This window comes from Ptychodera flava, chromosome 17 (assembly GCF_041260155.1).
Source record: "Ptychodera flava strain L36383 chromosome 17, AS_Pfla_20210202, whole genome shotgun sequence".
Classification (NCBI taxonomy): domain Eukaryota; kingdom Metazoa; phylum Hemichordata; class Enteropneusta; family Ptychoderidae; genus Ptychodera; species Ptychodera flava.
This window is the reverse complement of record NC_091944.1, coordinates 693,474-714,735: the sequence shown is the minus strand read 5'-3', so window position 1 is coordinate 714,735 and position 21,262 is coordinate 693,474. Positions and strand designations below refer to the sequence as shown.

The window sequence follows — 21,262 nt, the reverse complement described above, 5'->3', positions numbered from 1 at the left end:
AAACATGTTTGTCATAATGTACATCGTAAAAAATAATGTTTCGGCTATGTTTACATGATGCATCTAGATAATGTGCATGCAATATGTTTGTCAACAAGAAAGTCGCACACACGCAGTTCAGACGACCCTTCCCTTTAAAGCGATGATGTCATCATCAGGTCACGTCAGGTCACTTTCAAATTATTGACCTGCAGTGATGGCCATGTTACGTTTTTTGAGTAAGGTTGACTTGTCCCGGTGCATTGTGGACTTGTATGGCGATCATCTTTCAACGCTGATGAAAGAGACAACATTTACCTTTCTTGGCGAAACGAACAATAACCGTGGGATAAGGTCAAATCGATTAAGGGTTGACAAATTTAAACATGGGATGGGCACAGTTTAACAGAATTGGCCGTATATATCTATTTCATTCGCCATAAGGCATAATAACAATAATTCATTGCCGTCTGTACCACCCTTAGCTGGGGCGAACATTGCTTGAGGTCATAGGTCATGACACTGTTCGACAAAACCGACATCGTTTGAAAACGAATAGGTTCCTCTGGAAGTCTCCGACATGGGAAGTGAAGGTGATGAAGTCGTTGGGAAAGGGTCATAGAGGTCACAGAGGTCATAGAGGTCACAGACGCTGACGTCAACCATATGTAGACAAGTAGAAACATATCATAAGTAGTGTAAATGATATAAAAAATGCATCAACTTTGAGGATAAAAAACAAGCGTGAGAAAAGATTGCCAACTTATGAGAAGAAATGTGGCGTGGAAGATGTCAATTATGTTTTGTTTTCCATGAATGCGTTACAATGACTGATAATATTATCAGAAGTTTAGGTTAGGTGACGTTTAGGTTATTGGTTTGATATTTTGAAACTGATCCTTGACTAGTCAACAAGTCTTAATAAAAATTACCTGCTGTATCACTTTTTTGTGGTGTTTAGGTTTGGTTTTCGTGTCACATTCTGTATTTTACCAAAATTTTTCAATCCTTTCTACATACATCACATTGGTTTCAACACACAGATAAAGCGACATCAGAAACTGTATGGCAAATGTATCTGGTTTGAAACGGTTGGGATTTGACGTGATTTGGGAACAAGGATGAATAGCGCTAAAGCAGTGATTTGACATCGGTTACTTTAACAGTTAAAATAAGTGTTGAAATAATCAATCATTTAGTAAATCTCGACTTGCAGAGAAAAAAAGGTGCCTTAAGATAACGGGAATATTAAAAGGATATGACGAGTGTTTGGCTGTTACCTTTGAATGCTGATATCGTTGCTTCGAATCCTGAACTTTGTATCGATCCATCGGATAAAAATGATATCCATAGACTAGGTGACCCTGACAACGGCCTTGGTAACGCATTCCCAGAATGCTGTGTGGTTAGCGTAGTTCCTGCTCCTGGTCCAGGTCCCAGTCCAGCCTCCATGTAGTCATAAACAGCTTCGGTTTGGAAGCTGTCGAAGACAACACTGATCATGACGTCATCGGGGACGAAAAACGTCCAGAGACAGTTCAGTGCATTGTCGTACTGGTTTGGAAAATTTGGAGTTTTCAAAGTCATCGTGTCGCCAGCTGACAAATTGAATCTTTGAACGCAGGAAGATGTTTGTTCTTGTCGTTGCGATGTTGCATCGACGATCAGGGATGATTGTGAAGAATCTACAAGTAACGAAAAAAATATATATATTATTCGTCAAAATTTGAAATAATATAAAATATCTCATTCCATTAACATGATAAGTGTATAGCATTCAAGTCTTCTAACGTAAGATTTTGCAATCCGTGCCGCAGTGGAAACCTAAGTGCGATCCCAACAAGTTTTCTAGTCAGGTCACCTGACAAAATATGATCTCAATTCGTTACTGATGTCACGGCCTATCGTATCATGAGTTTTCTACAGAACTTTCAGCTTTAGTCGACGTTGTCACCATGCTTATCGTTATTTACTACTTTGAAATTAATCTCGACTATTCATGTGACCTTGGGAAAATAAAACATTCATTTTTACAAAAACAAGCTGCCAGTGTCTCACCCTCTTCATTTATCTCATCAAATGATTTGATGTGAAATGAAGAAATCTGAAGAATCTTTGCTATGATTTAAATTACTAAAACTGTCGCTCCTGTCGGACTTTACTCTTATCATTGATAGCTTGCTGATGGCCTACCGAAATATGCATTTAAAATGTAAATGAAATAATATTGAAATCTACGACAGAATAATCATCATATCCTACCTTCTATCGATTCTATAGCCGTAACTGTATATTGAAAACCTCCCAAGTTCATTGAAATGTCACTGGTAAAAGATACCCAAGATTGCGATGTCACTGAGATGTAGTCTATTGGAAGGTTGTTACCATGGTGACGTATTTCGATGGTTCCCGAAATTGGTCCGGAACCTTCTCCGATCTCGACGTAGTCATAGAGAGCCTCAGTGTCAAAACTTTTGAAACTAATGTGAAGTTTGCAGTCATCCTGCGTTGTAAAGACCCACATGCATCGAAGTAAGTCATCATAGTTCCCTGGAAAGTTTGGTGATGTTATGTTGACGCTTTGACCAATTGCTAAGTAGAGGTCACTGCCGCATTCTTCTTGGACAGTGGTTAGACTAGGTCTGGTGGTATTTGCCACTGTGGAGATAAAATTAATGTGGTTGTACGAATTTATCATCAAATTTGAATAAATACACAATTCACGTCAAAAGACAATATATACATGGCAATTTATTTCTGAAAGAGATCTGCTCCGAATCAATGGAGTTTTCAAGCCACTGATCCGATCCGATGGTAAATACTCAGTATTTTTCAATCTTGTATTTTAATTTTTCGACTCAGAGGAAACTACGAAAAATATTTCATGTAGTTAGGAGGCTAAAATAAAATGTTGTTTTAGTTAACATTAGGAAATATTATTCTATTATCTTATCATTAAAGTATGTACAGCTATCGAAGGAAATAGAGTTACTTTGTATAATGTTGTTGTCGCAATTTGTCTTTGTAAGTTGTCGTTGTTGTTGTTGTTGTTGTTGTTGTTGTTTCTGCATTCGTTATTGCATTCGGGTACTATAAGGACCAATGTTTGTTTGTGCCAACATAGTCTAGTAACTCACTAATTCGAGTTTGATTTATTCACAAAACACGACCATCATTACAGGATAGTCCCGTGAGTGATGCGATACGAGTGACCCGTAGAGAAAGATTGACAAATGTGTACGTAACTGATAAACTTATGCCAAAGGAGAAGAAATTCGTCCATGCAACATTGTCACGAGAAGTATCATCTAAAACATGCAACTATGTTTATCCAGGGTAATTAATATCATTTTAACATGACAAATTGTATTAATTTAGAACTGCTAGAGTTTCAAGTCGCTGAATATTATCTGTATCAAATTAAAATGTTTTTATCAAACCAATGTATCATTGTTTCATGACATAAAATTCTTGTCACAATCCAAACTTGATTGTCAGTGAGTATCTGCACTTTTATAAAATATGTTTGACACTCTGTGTTGCTGAACCCTGGGTCATTGACACTTGCATAACTTTCATGCTTCAATTGGCATTCAGACTTAATGAGAAAAACAAAATACGACTGAAATCCTGTATGGTAGAGATAATGAAAATATCAACTCGTCATTAGTCTTTTTAAGTAACTATATTACTTGGAGGCCAGTTTTCATTACTGTCATGATATTGGGAGTTTATATTATTTACCTGGTGGTATGGCCTCTATGTTTCCTTGGAAACCGCCAAGTTCTTGGTATCCGTCGGAATAGAATCTTATCCAGGCGTTTGAGGAAGGTATCACCAAATCACCGGGAATCGCACTGCCAGAATGTCGAATGAGCCGTGATTGTTCCACTTCTTCTCCATTGCCGATTCCGATGTCGACAAAGTCATAGTTGGATTCAGTTTCAAAACTTGAGAATCTGACAACAATATGTGATCCATCTGTCGTATGCACGGCCCAGAGACAAAGAAGATCGCTCGAATATAAATCTGGATAATTCGGCGATTCGAACTGAACGACCTGACCACGTTGAATCGAGATTTGCTTGTTGCAGTCATCCGTTGTTAAGGGCGTTGGGGTATCGTCTATTAGCTCTGCATCTTAATATCAAATCAAATATTTAGAATCATCGTTATTTTGCAAACTACTGATGGAATGTAAAGTTACTATCATTTAAACGTACACAGTTTCTTTACGTTTATGATTGTCATTATTTTATTTTTTTGAGAAAACAATTTAAATTTCCTCCTTCCTTCCGTAGTGTATGTTGAAACATGTATATACATACAGTCTATGGTGACAATCTCAACACAGATTTGGAGATAGAACAAGACACTCTGTAAGACAGTAAAAGGAAAAAACGCCACAACAAAGGTACACTAATACAGTGTTCAAAAGGGATATCCGGCCATTTCAATTTATTATTCTAGTCTTCACAGAGTTATGACAAGATGGATTTTGAGTCGAATCATTTCATTTCGGATAAAAATCGTATTGCAGGTGAAAAAATTTCTTCTGCTTTTAATAGCAACCATTCGCTGCTGAGAAAAACCTTTGCAAACGAAATATGACAACATGGAAATTTTTAAAGAGATATTTTTAAATATTTTTTCACCAGAGATATAAATGACGCAAAAGATACTCGTAATGCGAATAACAACTTGGCTGACCACTTTGACCGGAACGTTTGACTGGAACGTTTGTGTGGTATTTTGGAGTATTTTCAATTGCTTTAGGCGGACAAAATCTTTCCAGTAAATATTGAGATTTGCCAGTTGATATTAAATGTACGTTTGTGTTCACACAATCTCTTCAATCAATACGCGACGTCTTCTGTCGTATAGAATGCAGAATCTGAAATAAGCAATGAATGTTTTACCTTCTAATCATTTTGGAAATGTGTGTTTAATATTAATGTGTTAATCAGTTTTGTTTACCAATAATCTTACCGTTAGTTTCGGCTTTGAATCGAACCCAAAATCCTCGTTCTGTGGATGCACCATCAGAAAGGAAGAACAGCATCACTTTGCCATGATTGACAGAGAAATTTCCTGGTGACTGATTTCCAGAATAATTGTTTATGACCGGTACAAAATCACCTCCGGCATCTACCGCTACCATGGTGATTGCGTCATAATTTTCTTCAATGCGCATGTCTATGAAATAAACATCAACTCTGCCTGTCAACGACTCCACCGTCCACTGACAACGTAAGTCATTACCATAGTTGGATGGGTAGTAAGGTGTTACAACATCCCATTCCTCACCAACGGATAAGATGTGACTCATATTACACCCTCTGGTATCGGGAACTGGATCTAGCAATTCAAAACATTGGAAAACAGTGTTACGATTGTCATAGTGTCCTTATGTCAGTGATTGCAAGTCAAACGTCCAATGCATTTGTAAATTGTGCGATTGAAACAATACGGTAGACATAGGTGTGTAATTCAAAATACTGTTGTCAGGATGACGTAATTGGGAGGACTGCTATTGGTGACTGTAGGATTAATATCCATTGAACAGATTATACAATTTATTGAAAAACATTTAGGTTTTCTTTGTTCTGAGTTACCTGGCCCTTTGTACTCCTCAGCTGTAAGCCTGAAGCCCGAATAGGTAATGGATTCGTCACTATGGAAACGGATGTACAGGGATGTTCCCCGTGAGATATAGTTTGTAGGAGACTGCGTGCCACTGTAAGTCACCAGCATTGGGTTGTTAACGTCTGACAGAGTCAGTGTGTCGTATTCAATTTCCAAATCAAACATAACAAACGTGAGATATATTCTGTTTCCTGATTGTGTAGAAATGTACCAGGTACAATCCAAGTTGTTGTCATAGTTACTAGGATAATTTGGTGATCTGATCTCCACGTGGTCACCAGGTGAGATGACGTGGGTTTGTCCACAAATAGCAGATGTTGAAGCACTGATGCCTGTGGTCAATTTGCCAACGGCTTGCTGTGAAGTGCCTGCGCATGCGTGAGAACAAAATCTTTTTTGATATTTCGATTCAAAGCTGAACAAAAATGTAAAATGTGTGTGCAATATATGTGTGACATGACAATACTGGGTGTCAACGTGTGTAAAAGTGGCGCCTTTGCATTCTATTAGAAGTGCATTTGCAGGATTGCTGACATTGGTGTACATGTGACAGAAGTGTTTCGGCTTGTTAATATTTGGTATGGGGAAGATGATAGCTATGATATCAGCTTGTAAAATTGAAAACCTTCAGGTGAATTAACATGTCGTGTTTCAAATTTCACACAATATACTCACGATGTCACTGCATGTAAGATTTTGATGACCCTGTAGTTTATATACAGTGTGTATATAGTTATATATCAATTATTTTGTAAAAGTTTGTCAATGAACTCACTTGTTTCTGTCTTCATCATGTCAGTAGTGATCTGTGATTCTGGGGATTTTGCAGAAACAGCAGGTGATGCATTCTTTGTAGCGAGATCCGATGGTGTCGTCACCATGGGAACCTCACTTTTGAATGCAGTACCTACATCGGGAACGAGACTGGTCAGCAACATTTGGGGAACTTCTCCGTCAGATGTTGAAATGAGGTTTGAGGCAGCTGGCTCAACTTCAGCACTTGGCTTTCCTGAAGTTTGACCAGGCGAGATAGAATCGATAGGACCTGCAGTTGTACTTCCTTGGTGTCGCGTCGACTGACGCTGGACTTCATTGGCAGAAGTCCGAGCAACATTAGTTGCAGATTCCGATATTTCAGAATCGCTTGAAATGGCGGTTTCTCTTCTCTGTTCTGTTGTAGAGTATATCGGTGAACTTGGGAATGCTGCATCAACTTTTGAAACCAAATCTTTGGCTGTAGGCTCCAATGCCACGTTACCATGACGATCAGTGAATGGGAGACTGGGTGCTGTGATGCTGGTGTCTTCTGACTTCGCTGTTTTCGGGCATGTGTAGTGAGATCAGTGGCATTCAGATCCACAGGGCCTGGAATTGTGACGTTCTCATGGATTTCCAATATTTCCAAGCTAACATTAGCAAAGTCGGATGAAATAGTCGGTATGTCCTTGCTGTCATCTTTACCAGGCAGTTTGGTCGGTGAAATCTTACCTTTTTCTAGAATCATACCATGTGACGTTTCTTCACCCGTGCTCTTGTCAGGCAATGCAGTTGGTGCTTTTGCGACTGAAATACAATGAATTTTGTATCAATTTCTTTACTTAGATAGTCGTTTTTTTATTCAGAGACAAATTATCAAGTTCTACTCGAAGTATCCTAAATTATCCACTCAACTTGTCAGTGTTAAACTCTTGAATGTTCTTGTTCACTGCATGGCACTTATCGTCGGTGTAAACATTTGAACGCGATTTCTTGCCACGTGATATCTTTTCATTGAAAAGAGGGCGACAATTTTGGCTCGCAAAAGGAACTTACTTTCACATTAAAAGTCACTCTCGCACTTGACCATCAGAGAAATTCAGCTCAGAGAACACAACTCAACATTTTTAACGAAATGTATGATATTACTTGAACCCAAGTATGACGGTTTTCGCACAAAAATTACACTGCACTGAAAACGCCAAGATTCGTGTTGAGAAATAGAATTGTTGCTTAAATAAATTCTTTACTCTGTTTTTTAGCATTTGGCATAATCTAAAAGATGTAGAAAATAGATTGGATTACGATAAACTACAGATGGGAATGATCACTGTCTTGGTATAATTTATGCGCTGTCGCAAAAGGAATTAATTTAGTAACCGGAAAACGATGGTCATGTCTTTTGATTCATCAAATTCCTAACGATGTTGACTTGAAATGAGGGCATTTATTTAGGGCAACTCAGTTCGCTTTCACACGCTGCTTGGTAATTTAACACTCAACAAAGTTTGCATCCACCACAGCGACTATTTTCCCGTACTTTTAGTATAGTTCATCAATCGTAATGACAGGAAAACCAATACAGACGGAAGATTACTTGAATTTATACTACATAAGTGAACTTGGAAAGATTTTTAACTGTTAGTTTTCAATTATGACTGATTGGTTGAAAAGGAACGGTTTGGTTCGATTTGGTCGTAGAAACGTTGAAGTAGCTACAAAATTGACAAAGTCTTAATGTTAACCATGTTCTTTTTATGATTAGTTCTCAGAGTTCTGTTTGAATTTGTCTTAAATCCAAATTTATATCCAAGCGTCGGAAAACGTGTTTACTCTTTTAAGTTCGCCTTGTCAAAATTCAAAATAGTCCTCATAAAGAAATTGTAAGTGATCCATTCTTAGTAGCTATCCCTGGCACACATAAATCTTGAAAAGGCGATTCATAATCTTAGAGCATGACAAGTATTGGCAGTACATGGCATAAAAGATGACCACTATAACTCAAGTTGTGAGAACATTGCGCCTTGTCTCCGGGTCAAAGGTCAGTATATGTGTTTATTGAATCTAGCATGTGTGTTGGATCTGCAAAGAATATGAACGAGATGAGTTTTAAAGATGCAGCATAAAGATTCAATTGATATCGAGTTCAGACAAACAAATATTGATGATTTAACCTTTGTATATGCATGTGATCTATCGTATCCTGATAAATTTGATTTACTCAACAAAGCTCGATATTTACTCATTACAAACTCAGGAACAGGTCACATTACAATTTTCCACACTGTACTTTGTTTCGCTCCAACAGCCGTGAGGGGCATTTAGCTTGAGTGGCTATTGTAATCATTCCAGTGTAAAAGATGTTGATTTCGACTACCCGACTTGCAGCCATTGATAATTGTGAACGTTTGCAACTCAGAGATTTATATGACCACATAATATTTCCGATTGTAACCGTGGGAAAGCAAAGAGTTATTCCATTCCACTATGACTATTCGTAGAAAAATCTATCACTGAGAGGTTGCTGAAACTTAATTACATCGGACGGGTTATAAAATATATATTGACAGCTGAGTCTCCTCTGAGCGGCTTTACGCATGCGTGGTGACAGGCGATTGATTATGGTTTAAATAAAACCGACCACATAGTGAGGAACAGGTGGTCATATGGCTTGGAGGAATGTAGGTGGTCACGTGACGGTTGGAAAGTTAACTCAACTCTTCACATTCCAAAGCGTGCTGATGTGATTTTTGAAAAAAAATGACATCATGTCACAAACCTTGGGTTATTTTAGAAATTTGTCTCAACTTAAAAGTTCTACTTGTCATACTATCAAACAAAATGTGTCCTTTTAATTGAGAACGGTTGATCAATTGTCCCATGAACATGACATTGGCTATCAGAAATGGCACCACATGAACACTCATTCACCACAACACTATATTCGTCGCAGAACTGGGCTGTTCTGTAACTGCCACGCACTGCCCTAAGTTGTATCGCCATGGTAGATCAGTTTACTCAGGAAGTGAATGAAAGTCTAAAAGTAGATATATCAATAGACGTTGCTTTGATTTATCTGAGAAAGGAGACGTTAGCGTTCATTCTGTTAGTCGCGCAGACATAATGACACTCGATGCCGTCTCAAGTATCGGAAAGATTATTGAATGGGAGAGGCAGTTGTAACCACAACTAATGACTTTACTGTGAGGATGTTTATTTCAAGTTTGTTCACCCAGCCTGAGATGATGTTTGCAGCAAAGAATTGATCATTACATATCCGTTTTCGGATGAAATCATCTTCTGCTTGAATTTATCATTTTATTCTCGACAAAGGTTTGATTACAGGGTCGTAATTATTGATGTCTAACCGCTTGTGTTTGATCGCTGAATGCGATCTCTTAATGTGTAATTCTATCAAAGGGTGTGGAGAAAAATTATCTGTTCTCATACAACACCAGTCATTTTCATTCCGACATTCGACATTTCTAACTATGTAACCATTATAAAGGTTTTTGAAAGCATACATCTTGACAATCAAGGTTTTTGATAAATGTACAATGATATTGTGTACAAAGACGGTGTAGTTTTTGACAATATTTTCAATGTAACTTCCTGGTTACATTAGGTTAATTTGGTTTCAACTGAAAGTTAACCTTCATTTGGCACGCTGCGTCAAGGCGGACTGGCTACCAATCGAAATCTGTCATTCACGCACCATCGAATGTTGACATCTTATAAACAGAGATATGGTTTTAGTTATGGCAAGAGTTGAAAAGCGTAATGGTACATTGTCCTTCATGACTTACATGTCCTTTTAAAAAATTTTATCTGTTTAATCGAGAGAATCTGGAAATGGGCATTCATGCAAATCACTGAAAAAGTCTGCACAAATATTCACATTTATTTGTTTCACATGACAAAGAAATAAACTAAATTCTAACACTTTCGAAATTAAAAGTTGTCAACATTGTGAAATTATTACCACTTTTCTCTAAGGGGCTATTTCGAGTTATCGTCATTTCTTTCAAATATTTTTTGAAAAATAAACTCTTTACATCGACTTCCACACACTCTGCTCACCAAAATGAAACTGTTGGCGACGTTGTCACTCAGAAAATATTTAAAGCTGGCAAAATCGACCATCGTGAGAAAAAATACAAACTCTATGGATGCGGTCATCCCGGGGAATGGTAATGAATGAAACAACTTGTTTTATGGTCATTTCTGACAAATGGTTGACGAGTCTACTAATGAACATTTACACTTTAAAAACAAATTTGATAAATGGCCAAGTGAAGAAATTCGAGTATCCGACATCACTTTGATCATCCCAACCGCCGACCAATCAGATCAAAGTACTTCGATGACAAAAATTTAAGAAGATTTATAGTTGTGGCTTTTCTATGAAAACTGATATTTTAATGAATAGTCAGAAGTAACAGGATAGAACCACCACCTTTGGTATCGGCGGATCTGTTTTCGTTTTTTGTAGATATAAAACCTTGTTTGTGCACGAAGACGCTATATTTCTTCCAGTGAATTGTGTCCATAATTCATAAACTGATCGTTATCGGCAATGTAACTGACGCAGACGGGAAACGTCCCAGATACAGATATTTATAATTATATCATACCAGTATATTGACGGCGCAAATACAGCGATCTAATTGGTCGAGACGTGAAAATAACCGTGGTATATTGGCGATATAGCACGGTTAGCAAGCGCGAGCTCTCGGCAAGAGCAAAAATCCCTTTTTTGACGTTCCACGCCAGAATTTCAATATACTGTTATATGATATCATAGCAATAAATCACACTCTGCGACGGTATACCACTCGATTTTGTTCAGTTCACGACATATATGCACTCGCTATCGTTCGTGCATATCTGTCATGAACTTGTCAAAATCTCGTGGTATACCGCCGCTGGGTGTGCTTGATTGCTCACACTGATATTAATTGCAAGCTCTCTTCGCTCGTTGAAAAATATGGAAAATTCAACGTATTTGAAGTGTACAAGTCAGTTTTAGAATCAATAATACGGTCTATGACGTCATTATTGGATACCAAAGACATGATATTTAAGACCAGGGTACTCTTAGAAACTTTAGGGACTGAAAACAAGAACGATGGATACAGATTAACTTTCGATCATTTATAAGAAATGTTATTCAAGTTACACATGCCCAGTTGGATATAAGTCAAACTGACCTGCAACTACTAAAAATCCAATGAAAGTGCGTTTCAACCTCTTTGGGCTTCGATCTTTTAAGCAAAGTTTGCAAAACCTAGTGATTTCTTAATTTGTTGTCGCCACATGTAGTGCTATCACCAGAACCATGCTGTATTGTTACATTCTTTTTTAATGCATTTAAGTCCTGTATTTGTCATAATTCTATGAAGAAAATCGAATCTTGATAATAAAACAATTGTTGAACTTTTGATAACGTTTTCATGATTTTTGTTCTGAAAATAAATACATCTTCTTTTTACGTTTCCAAAAGTCAGTTGAAGTGCAAATTAATAGCATTCGAAATATGCACACACTGCGCGTTGTGAAAATTGCCAATTGTTGACAAATGAATTCCAGTCCGGACCAAAACTCAGACGTCAACAACAATACTGGACTTACAGGAGATACTCTGTATGCTGAATGTTTGATAAGTTTAAAACCAAGTATTTCGACGTGCTTTTGGATTTAGGAGAAGAATAAGTAGCAAGCCGAAAAACACATTAAAGAGTTACAGCGGTGGGAGCTCTAAAGTCTAGCATTTGTAAAGCAGAGGTGGAAATCGAAGTCTTGACATCCAGATAAGATTACGCTTCTGCAGAGAGGTGAGTGATTCTAGACGCCGGCAGGGTTGTTGGTCTTTAAAGAATTTGCGAGGAAAATTTTGTATGCGGGTTCGTGTGATATACCCTGTTTGTTTGTTTTTTGTTTGTCTTTATTTCATATCAAACGCGGAATATTAGTCACACACATGAATGCTGCCAATGAGAAACAAATCATCGTTGTGGCAGACTGAGCAATAGAATTAAGATATCGTCTCCACTGTTTTGTATAGAACATTGCAGTGGCAATACATATAAGCTACAGACATATCGGGACGCACTCCCGGTGTCGTGCCAGGAGACATATCTGTGACGCCAAGGTTTTTGGGCGACTTCTAATGATGAGACAGCAGAGACAGTTGAGTGGAAAAAGTTACTAATGATGTCAAATGATGTATATTGAAGTTGACGAGGGTTTTCAACAGTGAAACTTGTATCCACAGCCATGGGAATTAAGAACCATGCCAGATTTACCCAGCGTTCCAGTCGTCATTATTTAGTAAACCTAGACACAGAATGACATTCATCAAATTGAACTTTGACCCGTGGTTTGACCTCTGAGCCGGCTGATTGTTTTTGCAGGGAATAGTCGTTGGTGAAATCGGATCCCTAACCAAACAATTGGTTTATGTTATGCACTAAGGGTATCAATTACGGATGGCCCTATGAGGTCAGTACAGCTATGTCGCTGGGACGTCGGGCCTTGTTTTTTTCGGAAGTGATCACAAAGTGTTACACTCTCACGGGTGAACTTAATGATTTGACAAACACACTTTCTAACCGGCCGGTACGCTCAATTTGGTTAGCACTGCAAAGGTATTAAACACAATTTATGAATTTACACAGCTACGATATTTCTCACAATTTATGGATTTCTGATTTTAGAGTGACCTTTGAGAAGAGAACAACTTGGACAGAAAACAGATATCAGGTACATTATTAGATTGGATCAAGTCACACTAGTTTTATAAAGATGTACCGCACAGTGTATAAGATTAATGTAAGCTTAACATTTTGCTATATTTTATTAAGCAAGAACGAAATTTGATTGAAAACATCGCAATGAAATATTTTTCATCTTTTAGTTTTCTTGTTTGTACAATGACCGAAATGCCGACTACTTCAAACAAGAATTGCCACCTACAAACAACGACATTCTTTGACCTTAATAATAAAAAATCAGTATTTGGACACATGTAAGAACCAGGCTGGATGAGCGGCGTATGTCGCCTTACTCCCACGAAGTGTCAATTAACAGTCGTAATTCAATTCTAAAAGCCATCGTTCTGAACTCGTTTAGGGTTTGAGTCTCAAAGTTCAGGTTTAGATATTTGAATCAATTGCCGATATCGCGAGATGAACGTCGATACTTTAGTGGCCGCATGACAACGTTTTTCACAAATTTTTGAATTGTGATTGACAAGTACGAACAACACAGTGTCACGTGATAACAGGAACTAATATCTCACAAGTTGCAAGATCACTTTTGTTCTCTACTTCCACGTTAAAATGCTACGCTAAAAATAGAACGTCAAGTACAATTATATTTATGTTCAAGTTCAAACAGAACGAATTTTTCCCTCGCTCTAATTTACAATTTTAAAGATTACTCCATTTTTAGACCATTGTGGTCGCCCATCTGGAAAACTGATACTAATCCTGGAATGGATACGGCAGACACATCCCTTAATACCCTAATTTGTGCGATTTTTGATCGTGTTCTTCTCTCCGTTGTCCTGCATAGTGGCAAGACCTCTAATATAAGATTGATTGGCTAATATAGAGCTAGGTCAAAGTTCAATCGACCAAACCCTTCTATCTCTGGAGTTGTTGTTGTCCTCTCTCCTCCAGTCATGCAATAAAACAAAAATCGTTCTTACAGACGAGCTTTTTACAGTGTATTGCGAAGCATCTTACAATATTCTAGCGTACGTCTGAAAGTTGTCACTGCATTGATGTGACTCTGGCAATATGAGAATTCGTTTTCAAAATAACACTGGAAAGTGTCATTCTACAGGACATTGATTTGACTTTGCTTTGATTTGTTGTCATTTTGTGTGTGTAGTCACGTCTCAAAATATTTCTCTAAGATGTTTCACGCCGTTGATGGATTTCTACTTCTTATCCGATCGAGTAGGGTGCAATTACGATAATTTGAAAATTTCCGTCGGTCATTTCTATGGCAACCAAGTGTGAATTGAATATTGTAACAGGTAATATCAATACATACAAAGAATCACTTGTTCTGATAATATTTAATATAGAGGGTTCCTATCACTAATTAGTCATCAGAATCATTCTTTTTCAGAAATTTGATATGCAGAATAAATTTGCATTTGTGTCTGCACATGTGTGAAACGTGTATTCATTATCCAAATGCGCACTGTTTTGCGTGGATGTATGATCTATGATAGTTCTGTAAGGGCCAAGATCAGTGCAGTAGGATGTTGTTACCAGACATAGTGAACCCGACAAGACTTATCATAACAAGTCAAGAACATTGAGGAGCATTGAACAGTTGGACAAACACAAGTTTTGAGGAGCCAGTCTTGTCTTTTTCCTTTTAAGTTGTAACGGAAATATATAAGCCACAAGCATTCACAAGAGTGTATCAATTTCCATGAAGTATAAACAAAAGTTATTTGAGAAGGTCTCGAAATTTGCTGCAGCTGATTCGTGTCTTTGAGAGTATTGAGGGACCAGAAATACGAATAGATTCAGTTTATCTTTGCACAAATCTGTGACAGCTTTTATTGTCTTTGTATATATATTTGTCTCAACTTCATCCTCCAAGGTTGTAAATGCATATTGATTCCAATGTCATATAAGATCTTCAAGTTTACTTTATTTTTCAAAAATAGTTTTGAACTTTATGTCGATGTCTAAATAGTTTATAGTTAACTTAAATTGCGCGTATCGAGTCAATTTCCGTTTGAAAACATTTTAGTCCAACAAGTAACATTATCTCAGTCATTTGTAAGACCATCGAGTCTGCCTTTGAGAATAGTTTGTTTCAAATTTGAGACGGTATGATGCGATGGAAACACAACTGAACTATAGCGAAAAGAAGCCGTGAGGGGAAATTTCACTTTCTCAGTTACTCTCAAAATTTTAAGAATAAACATAGTGAAGGTCTTTGCCAGTTAACGTATGACAACTTAATGCTTTTTTAACATTGCTATGCTTCTGGGCATAAAAAATACAAAAAAATAAAAAATAAAAAAACAAAAAACTATGAACTCACCAACAAGGAAATAGACGACGACGCCAGCAATTGCCGCAGCCAGAAGAAGTATCAAAACAATCACTATGACAACCTTGTACTTAGGTGACACGCCCTTGCTGGTTTCTATGGCGACATAGTGATTTTCGGTGTACGTCGGATTGTTAATCTGCACATTCTTTGCTCCAGTCATATCCACATAGGCCGGGTTGTCGAATGTTTGGCCCTGTGATGGTAAACGACACACGATATCATGGGAAGCGGCAATCAATGAGTGTTAACGTCACAATATGGCTGATTAATCGACCAAATAACCCCATAAATTATTAAAAGACAACATATGGAATTGATATTCCGACAACAGCGAATCCTTTATTGCATTTTAACATTTCCTAAATACTACCGTTTAAACTCTAACATATAACTTTTATAACTTATAGGTTTTGGTGACAGGAATGGCCTTGAGATATCGAATTTTTCTGATCGACTGAATTGACCTGTCCGTCAAACATTTTTCTATGGCAACTCAATTCGACTTATCACCTTACACTCTCGAAGCATACAGAACTCATCTGAGTTACAACAAGACTGGTATTACCTCTGTTTTATTGCATTTTGAAAACGTGGCAGGTTTGGCTAAAAACAGTTAAGTACCCTGGGCTCCAAGCTAGGAGAATATTCTTAGATCTCAAGGTCTGAATTGGTTTTGGTATTTATGAGTTCTTCTGAGGACAAGGTCACCTCCAGCCCCTATATTACATTGGTATTTACCCAGACTGTTTCTTTCATTTAAATCTTTACGATCCAAAATATACTTTCCTACACTTCACGTTTTATCAAACATGTGTTTTAGCAATATCAAGCCTTTGTATATTTTAAACTTCAAGAAAAATAACAACTGAATGTGAGTTATTTTATTGTCTTCGATTTATAATAAAAACTACTAAAAATAAGGTGTGTTCAATGCTTTGATTGAGGAGACCGGATCGGGAAACGTTAAAATAGGAACATAGATCCTTCTGATTGTAATTGACATATATGCAAATAACTGCCTTTTTGCCTATCAAATGAAATGATTGAACGTATACTTGGGTGTGTCCAGAATTGGAAGGCGTCGATAGATGTTGAGTGTCTGGTAAAAACCATCATGGGTTTCATCTACGGATTATAGCAACGTAGTTCCTATACTGTGCAAACGTACAGAGAACAAAACGTACGGTTTCAACCTCTGTAAAATTTATTTCATATATTTTCCTTCTATTAATTGCGGCTCTATGAAAGTACGTCTCTGCGGCCATTTTTCTCCAAAAACTTGAGTCTTAAGCTTCTGTAACAACTCCCTTTCTGACGACAAAGACACCAAAATCGGAAATAGGTGAAACTTACCGTCGCCTCGGTAGACTTATCGTCTCCATTCGCCAAATATTTCTCCTTCTTTTGCGACATTTCCATATATTCCTGGAATAATAAAATGAAAAGATACAAAAAACGAGTCAATTTTAGATCGCCACTTTTGTCTTGCCGAAGATGAATTACAAAACCGTTAAACTTGAACTCGTAGAAATATTCACGGTGTTAAACATTACTCTATTTATTGATGGCAGTTTATTACAAACCATCAAATGTGTAACATTCGATCGCGTCGTTAAGTTTTGTGTTCACTGTAATGTAATTTGATTAAATTTGTTTGAAAAATTATATCTCTTATGAGAACTATAATCTCAACTTTTGTGATGTCTTTCAACGATGTACGTTGACTGGTTCAACCATGATGTCTTTCAACTATGTACGTTGACTAGTTCGTCAATTATCTCCTCCGTATTCGGTTAAATCAGTTGTTTTAGCAATGATTTCACAAGACACTCTGCCAACGTTTCGACGAAACCATTTATCCATGTTGTCACTGTACATGAGTTTGTTAAATGAGTCTCCATCCCAGTGTAAGTAACTTTGTATAGCTAACAACCATGGTCGCGATGCAGTTTTATTTAAGTCGATTTCTGATCTTTGTTGTTTTCCACAAACCAAATTATTTCTGACATCCCTTCATTTTACCAGGCATTATAGACAGTGCTCAATTTTATCTCATGCCTATAGTTCTCTATCTGTTCGTTTTGGACGCGGAGAGCATTGCAATCCTACACCGATGTCGTAGACTTGAGCGTCCAGTGTACAGGTTTCAAATTCTTCATTTGGTTTCATTTCACAGTTTGTACAAATTGATTTCACAAAGAATATGGACATCACAGCAAGACGTTGATGATACAGTTTACAAAATAAACACCGGCATGAAATCGAAACAAATCTGGACTACATTATCGCTGATCATGAATTACCACTTGGCGCGAATCCATGGCAACGATACAGCGTAAGTATCCACTAATGGACTAAATCAACGCTGAATGTATTCAATTTTAGCAGATTGGCCAACAATACGAGAAGGTTTTGATTAAGTGTTTTTTCATGCCTGTTATTGCACTAACATTGCAAATACAGATGAAACAGGATACAAAGAAAGTTACGGTTTTGACAAGTTCTTACCTGTATCGCTGCGAGTTAAAATCAATTAGCACAAACTAAATGAAAAAACTCGAGCGTTTTTGATGCATGTAGTATAATCCTCAACCAGTGATTAGAAGCGAAATTATCAAACCGTGACGATGAAGAAAGAAGATGAGGCAATACCAGACACGAAGCGTGGAAATATCTGTGGCATCAATTTACTGTGGTTTTGTGGATCACTCCTCCGATAATGTGTTACACTCGGAGTGAAGCACAACTTTTAGTTACTCGTCAAGATTGTGACGGCTACAGACTACGCAAAGTTTTTGTTTCATAGCATCCCTGATGTGATTGGGAGAATTCTCAGCGAGGTGTCCCGCCTCCAAGTCAAGTCACGTGATCGCCAATAAAAGTGTTTGCTGTCAGAGTGTACTTGAATACAGATCAGGATAAAGTGGTTGACCTTTGACATGTAGTAGATAGTTATGTCTGATGGCATGTCCGATCCAATTCTCGTGCGTGTATTTTGTTGATATCATCATGTGTATTTCATTAGAACGATTTCATGCTTAGTTGAACTGTACCCGTAATCATGCTCGCAAGTTACATCCATGGAAATTCCAATCTGAAAATCACTTTCCATTTTTTTATTTTGCGGAAGACAAATGAAAACCTAATCGTCATCTTCACTTCTGAAGGCATATTTGAAACTGACAACAATCATATTGGATGGCACTTGAAAATACTGTACAATAAGTGACAAAAAACGCAAAGGTTCCTCTTTGGAATGCTGACGTTTAATTTAATATGAAGCATCTGAAATTATTCTCTTTCATAAATGTTTACCTTTTCGCGTAAATACAGAAATACGGACGAAAATACTTTCCTTGTCTGTGTCAAAATTTCCTCAAATTGTTCAATCTTTGGACAGGTCATGATTAGCAAGTTTTAGTCCGAAACGGTGGTGTTTGCTCGTTAAGACAAGACAATATTTGTTTCAGAAAAGTTTCAGTAGTTCTGACCTACTTTTGAAAAAAACCACGATTTACAGAAATTTGATAAACAGACCGAAAGTAAGTTGGGTTTTTACCGCAGTGTTGTTGAACTTGATCATCCGTGTAATATGATGATATCTTTGGATCATAATGTTTTGTCAAGTTAATTACTCGTTGACCAATAGTCAAATGGTTTTGAAAATGTTTACTGCTGTGGTGAAGGGTTAGTCAGGGCGTGTTTGCATTGAGACTGTGAAGGGTTTGTCAGGGAGTGTTTGCATTGAGACTGTGAAGGGTTGGTCAGGGTGTGTTTGCATTTAGACTGTGAAGGGTTAGTCAGGAGAAGACCAGGCAAGATCACTCACTGTCCAGGACTTGCAACGTTCTCAGCTTGTCGTTAAAATCGACATCACAGGAATGTTTGAATCATGACTAGAGATCGATCAAAGAAGCCAAACTCCACGTTCAAGGACACCACTCTGACATCTGTACGTGTATGCACACTCTGCGTTTGCTGTCCAACTGGATACTAATCCATTTCACTCAACAAAAGTGGAATGGAATGGATTAGTGTCGAATTGGACATTAATCCATTCTACTCGACACTTAGTAACGAGAAAACAAATCCTTGAAAATACGATTGTCGTCGGGGTTTCACAGTTGGTGTCCTATTAGTTTCTACCCTTTGATTGTAATTTTATATTTGAGTGGAAAAATAATAGCAGATTATGGATAATCGCTGCCCGGGAATATGAACAAAATGACCTTGAAATTCAGACAAGTTTCGTAAAAGAGATCTCTCTGATCACAAACAGAAACTTCGAGGTCATTGTCCGTTATGTGATCTTTGATTACTAGGATCCGTAGATGCTCAAAACGCTGGATGCTTACACGGGCTTAGATATCTTACAAAATAGACAACACTTCTTATTTTGGTCTTTCGTTTTAGTTTTGTACATTGTCGCTGTTTAATTTTTTCTCCTACGTTTTAAAGATAGAGCAACTGTACAGATCACTTTTACCAAAGAATTTCGACCAATTTGTCGAAATTAGAATCAATCTTTCATTCTTTCCTCCGTTCATCTACAGTGTATATATCTTCGTCGCTTAATCTCTAAATATCATCAACGCTCACCTGACAAGTCCGTTAATTTTTTATATAGCCGTACCAGTGAACATTTGCAGTAGAAGGGTATCTACCTCGAATTCAAACTTGAAGTACAAAACATAATACAATAAAACTGAAATAATGCCTCTTCCTCACGATTGACAGCACTGATGAAATTAAACTTGAAGACTTTTAGCAATGTCATATTGCAATATTACAATGGAATAAGATGAATAATTCATAACATCTGTGGTGAGTTTCAGTGTGAGAATCGCGCTGCTTACAGAGATCTCATTTACTTTTAAAGATGCAATAAGCAAACAAAAATTACTCATAACAAGAAATTCGATACAGCTTTTGTCAGCTAAACCACTGTTTAATATTCCAGATTTCTTCTAACTGGATCAGAAGCCGGCTTTGTTTTCATCTCTAGAGTGAGAACTTTAACCGATGCGTTGGCGGCGAAGTGCTATCAAAAGAATATGGTGTCATCTATGTTAAAAGAAATGACTGCTGTTAAAAGTTGTGAATACGGGTTTCCCCATCGGTTACGATGTGACCATTGAAAACGAATCAAATAAACATGTCATCTCATGAATAATTCCGAATGTACAAGTTTTTAACATATTTCTTTAGTTCCTAAGAATCACATATACTACATATCCATCCATCCGTCCATCCATCCATACATACATACATACATACATACATACATACATACATACATACATACATACATACATACATACATACATACATACATACATGCACACACACACTCGGGGAACACCAGGTATTTTCTTTTCAGTACACTGTACAAGCCTCCCATGCTGGCACGACAGTTTTGTTTGCTAAATATCTTCAAACTTGAATAGTTCCTCTGATTTCGCAAATACTTTAATTGAAGATAAAAAATACTGCAAATGTACACAAAAATGGTTCTTTTATGAAGATTTGATCAATCATAAGAATAACTAAAAGATTATCCTTCCAAATCCAAGTGCAAAGTCCACAGCAAAGGAAAATGATAAGAACGATTATGTCTTAGGATATGTTGTCTTGAATATCATCTTGGTTTGTTTACCTCGATGCCATCATTATAAATCCTACATGTCTACGAATTTTAGCTCTGTGTCTCGTTAATAAAGTGTCGTGCTCTGATTGCACATACTAGCCACGGAGCCAGTCTAGCAGACGATAGGAGACATCTTGAACGTAAACT

General features: G+C 37.3%; 1 protein-coding gene across 4 annotated transcripts in view; it reads right to left on the bottom strand.

The window, feature by feature from the left end:
• Positions 1–21,262, bottom strand: part of LOC139115089 (bone morphogenetic protein 1-like) — a 31,788-nt gene that overhangs the window by 6,159 nt on the left and 4,367 nt on the right. Inside the window, exons 1-9 of one of the 4 annotated variants that reach the window (XM_070676978.1) lie at positions 17,977–18,247; positions 16,822–16,893; positions 15,457–15,661; positions 6,401–7,188; positions 5,595–5,993; positions 4,969–5,337; positions 3,724–4,119; positions 2,242–2,637; positions 1,260–1,664 (exon numbers count right to left, since the gene is read on the bottom strand). In XM_070676978.1, the coding sequence (XP_070533079.1) occupies positions 1,260–1,664; positions 2,242–2,637; positions 3,724–4,119; positions 4,969–5,337; positions 5,595–5,993; positions 6,401–6,563 (2,128 nt within the window). In that variant the 5' untranslated portion in view covers positions 6,564–7,188; positions 15,457–15,661; positions 16,822–16,893; positions 17,977–18,247. Of the gene's footprint in view, positions 1–1,259; positions 1,665–2,241; positions 2,638–3,723; positions 4,120–4,968; positions 5,338–5,594; positions 5,994–6,400; positions 7,189–15,456; positions 15,662–16,821; positions 16,894–17,976; positions 18,248–21,262 lie in introns of those variants that run through there. The other 3 variants (XM_070676979.1, XM_070676980.1, XM_070676981.1) reach the window with 3 other exon arrangements.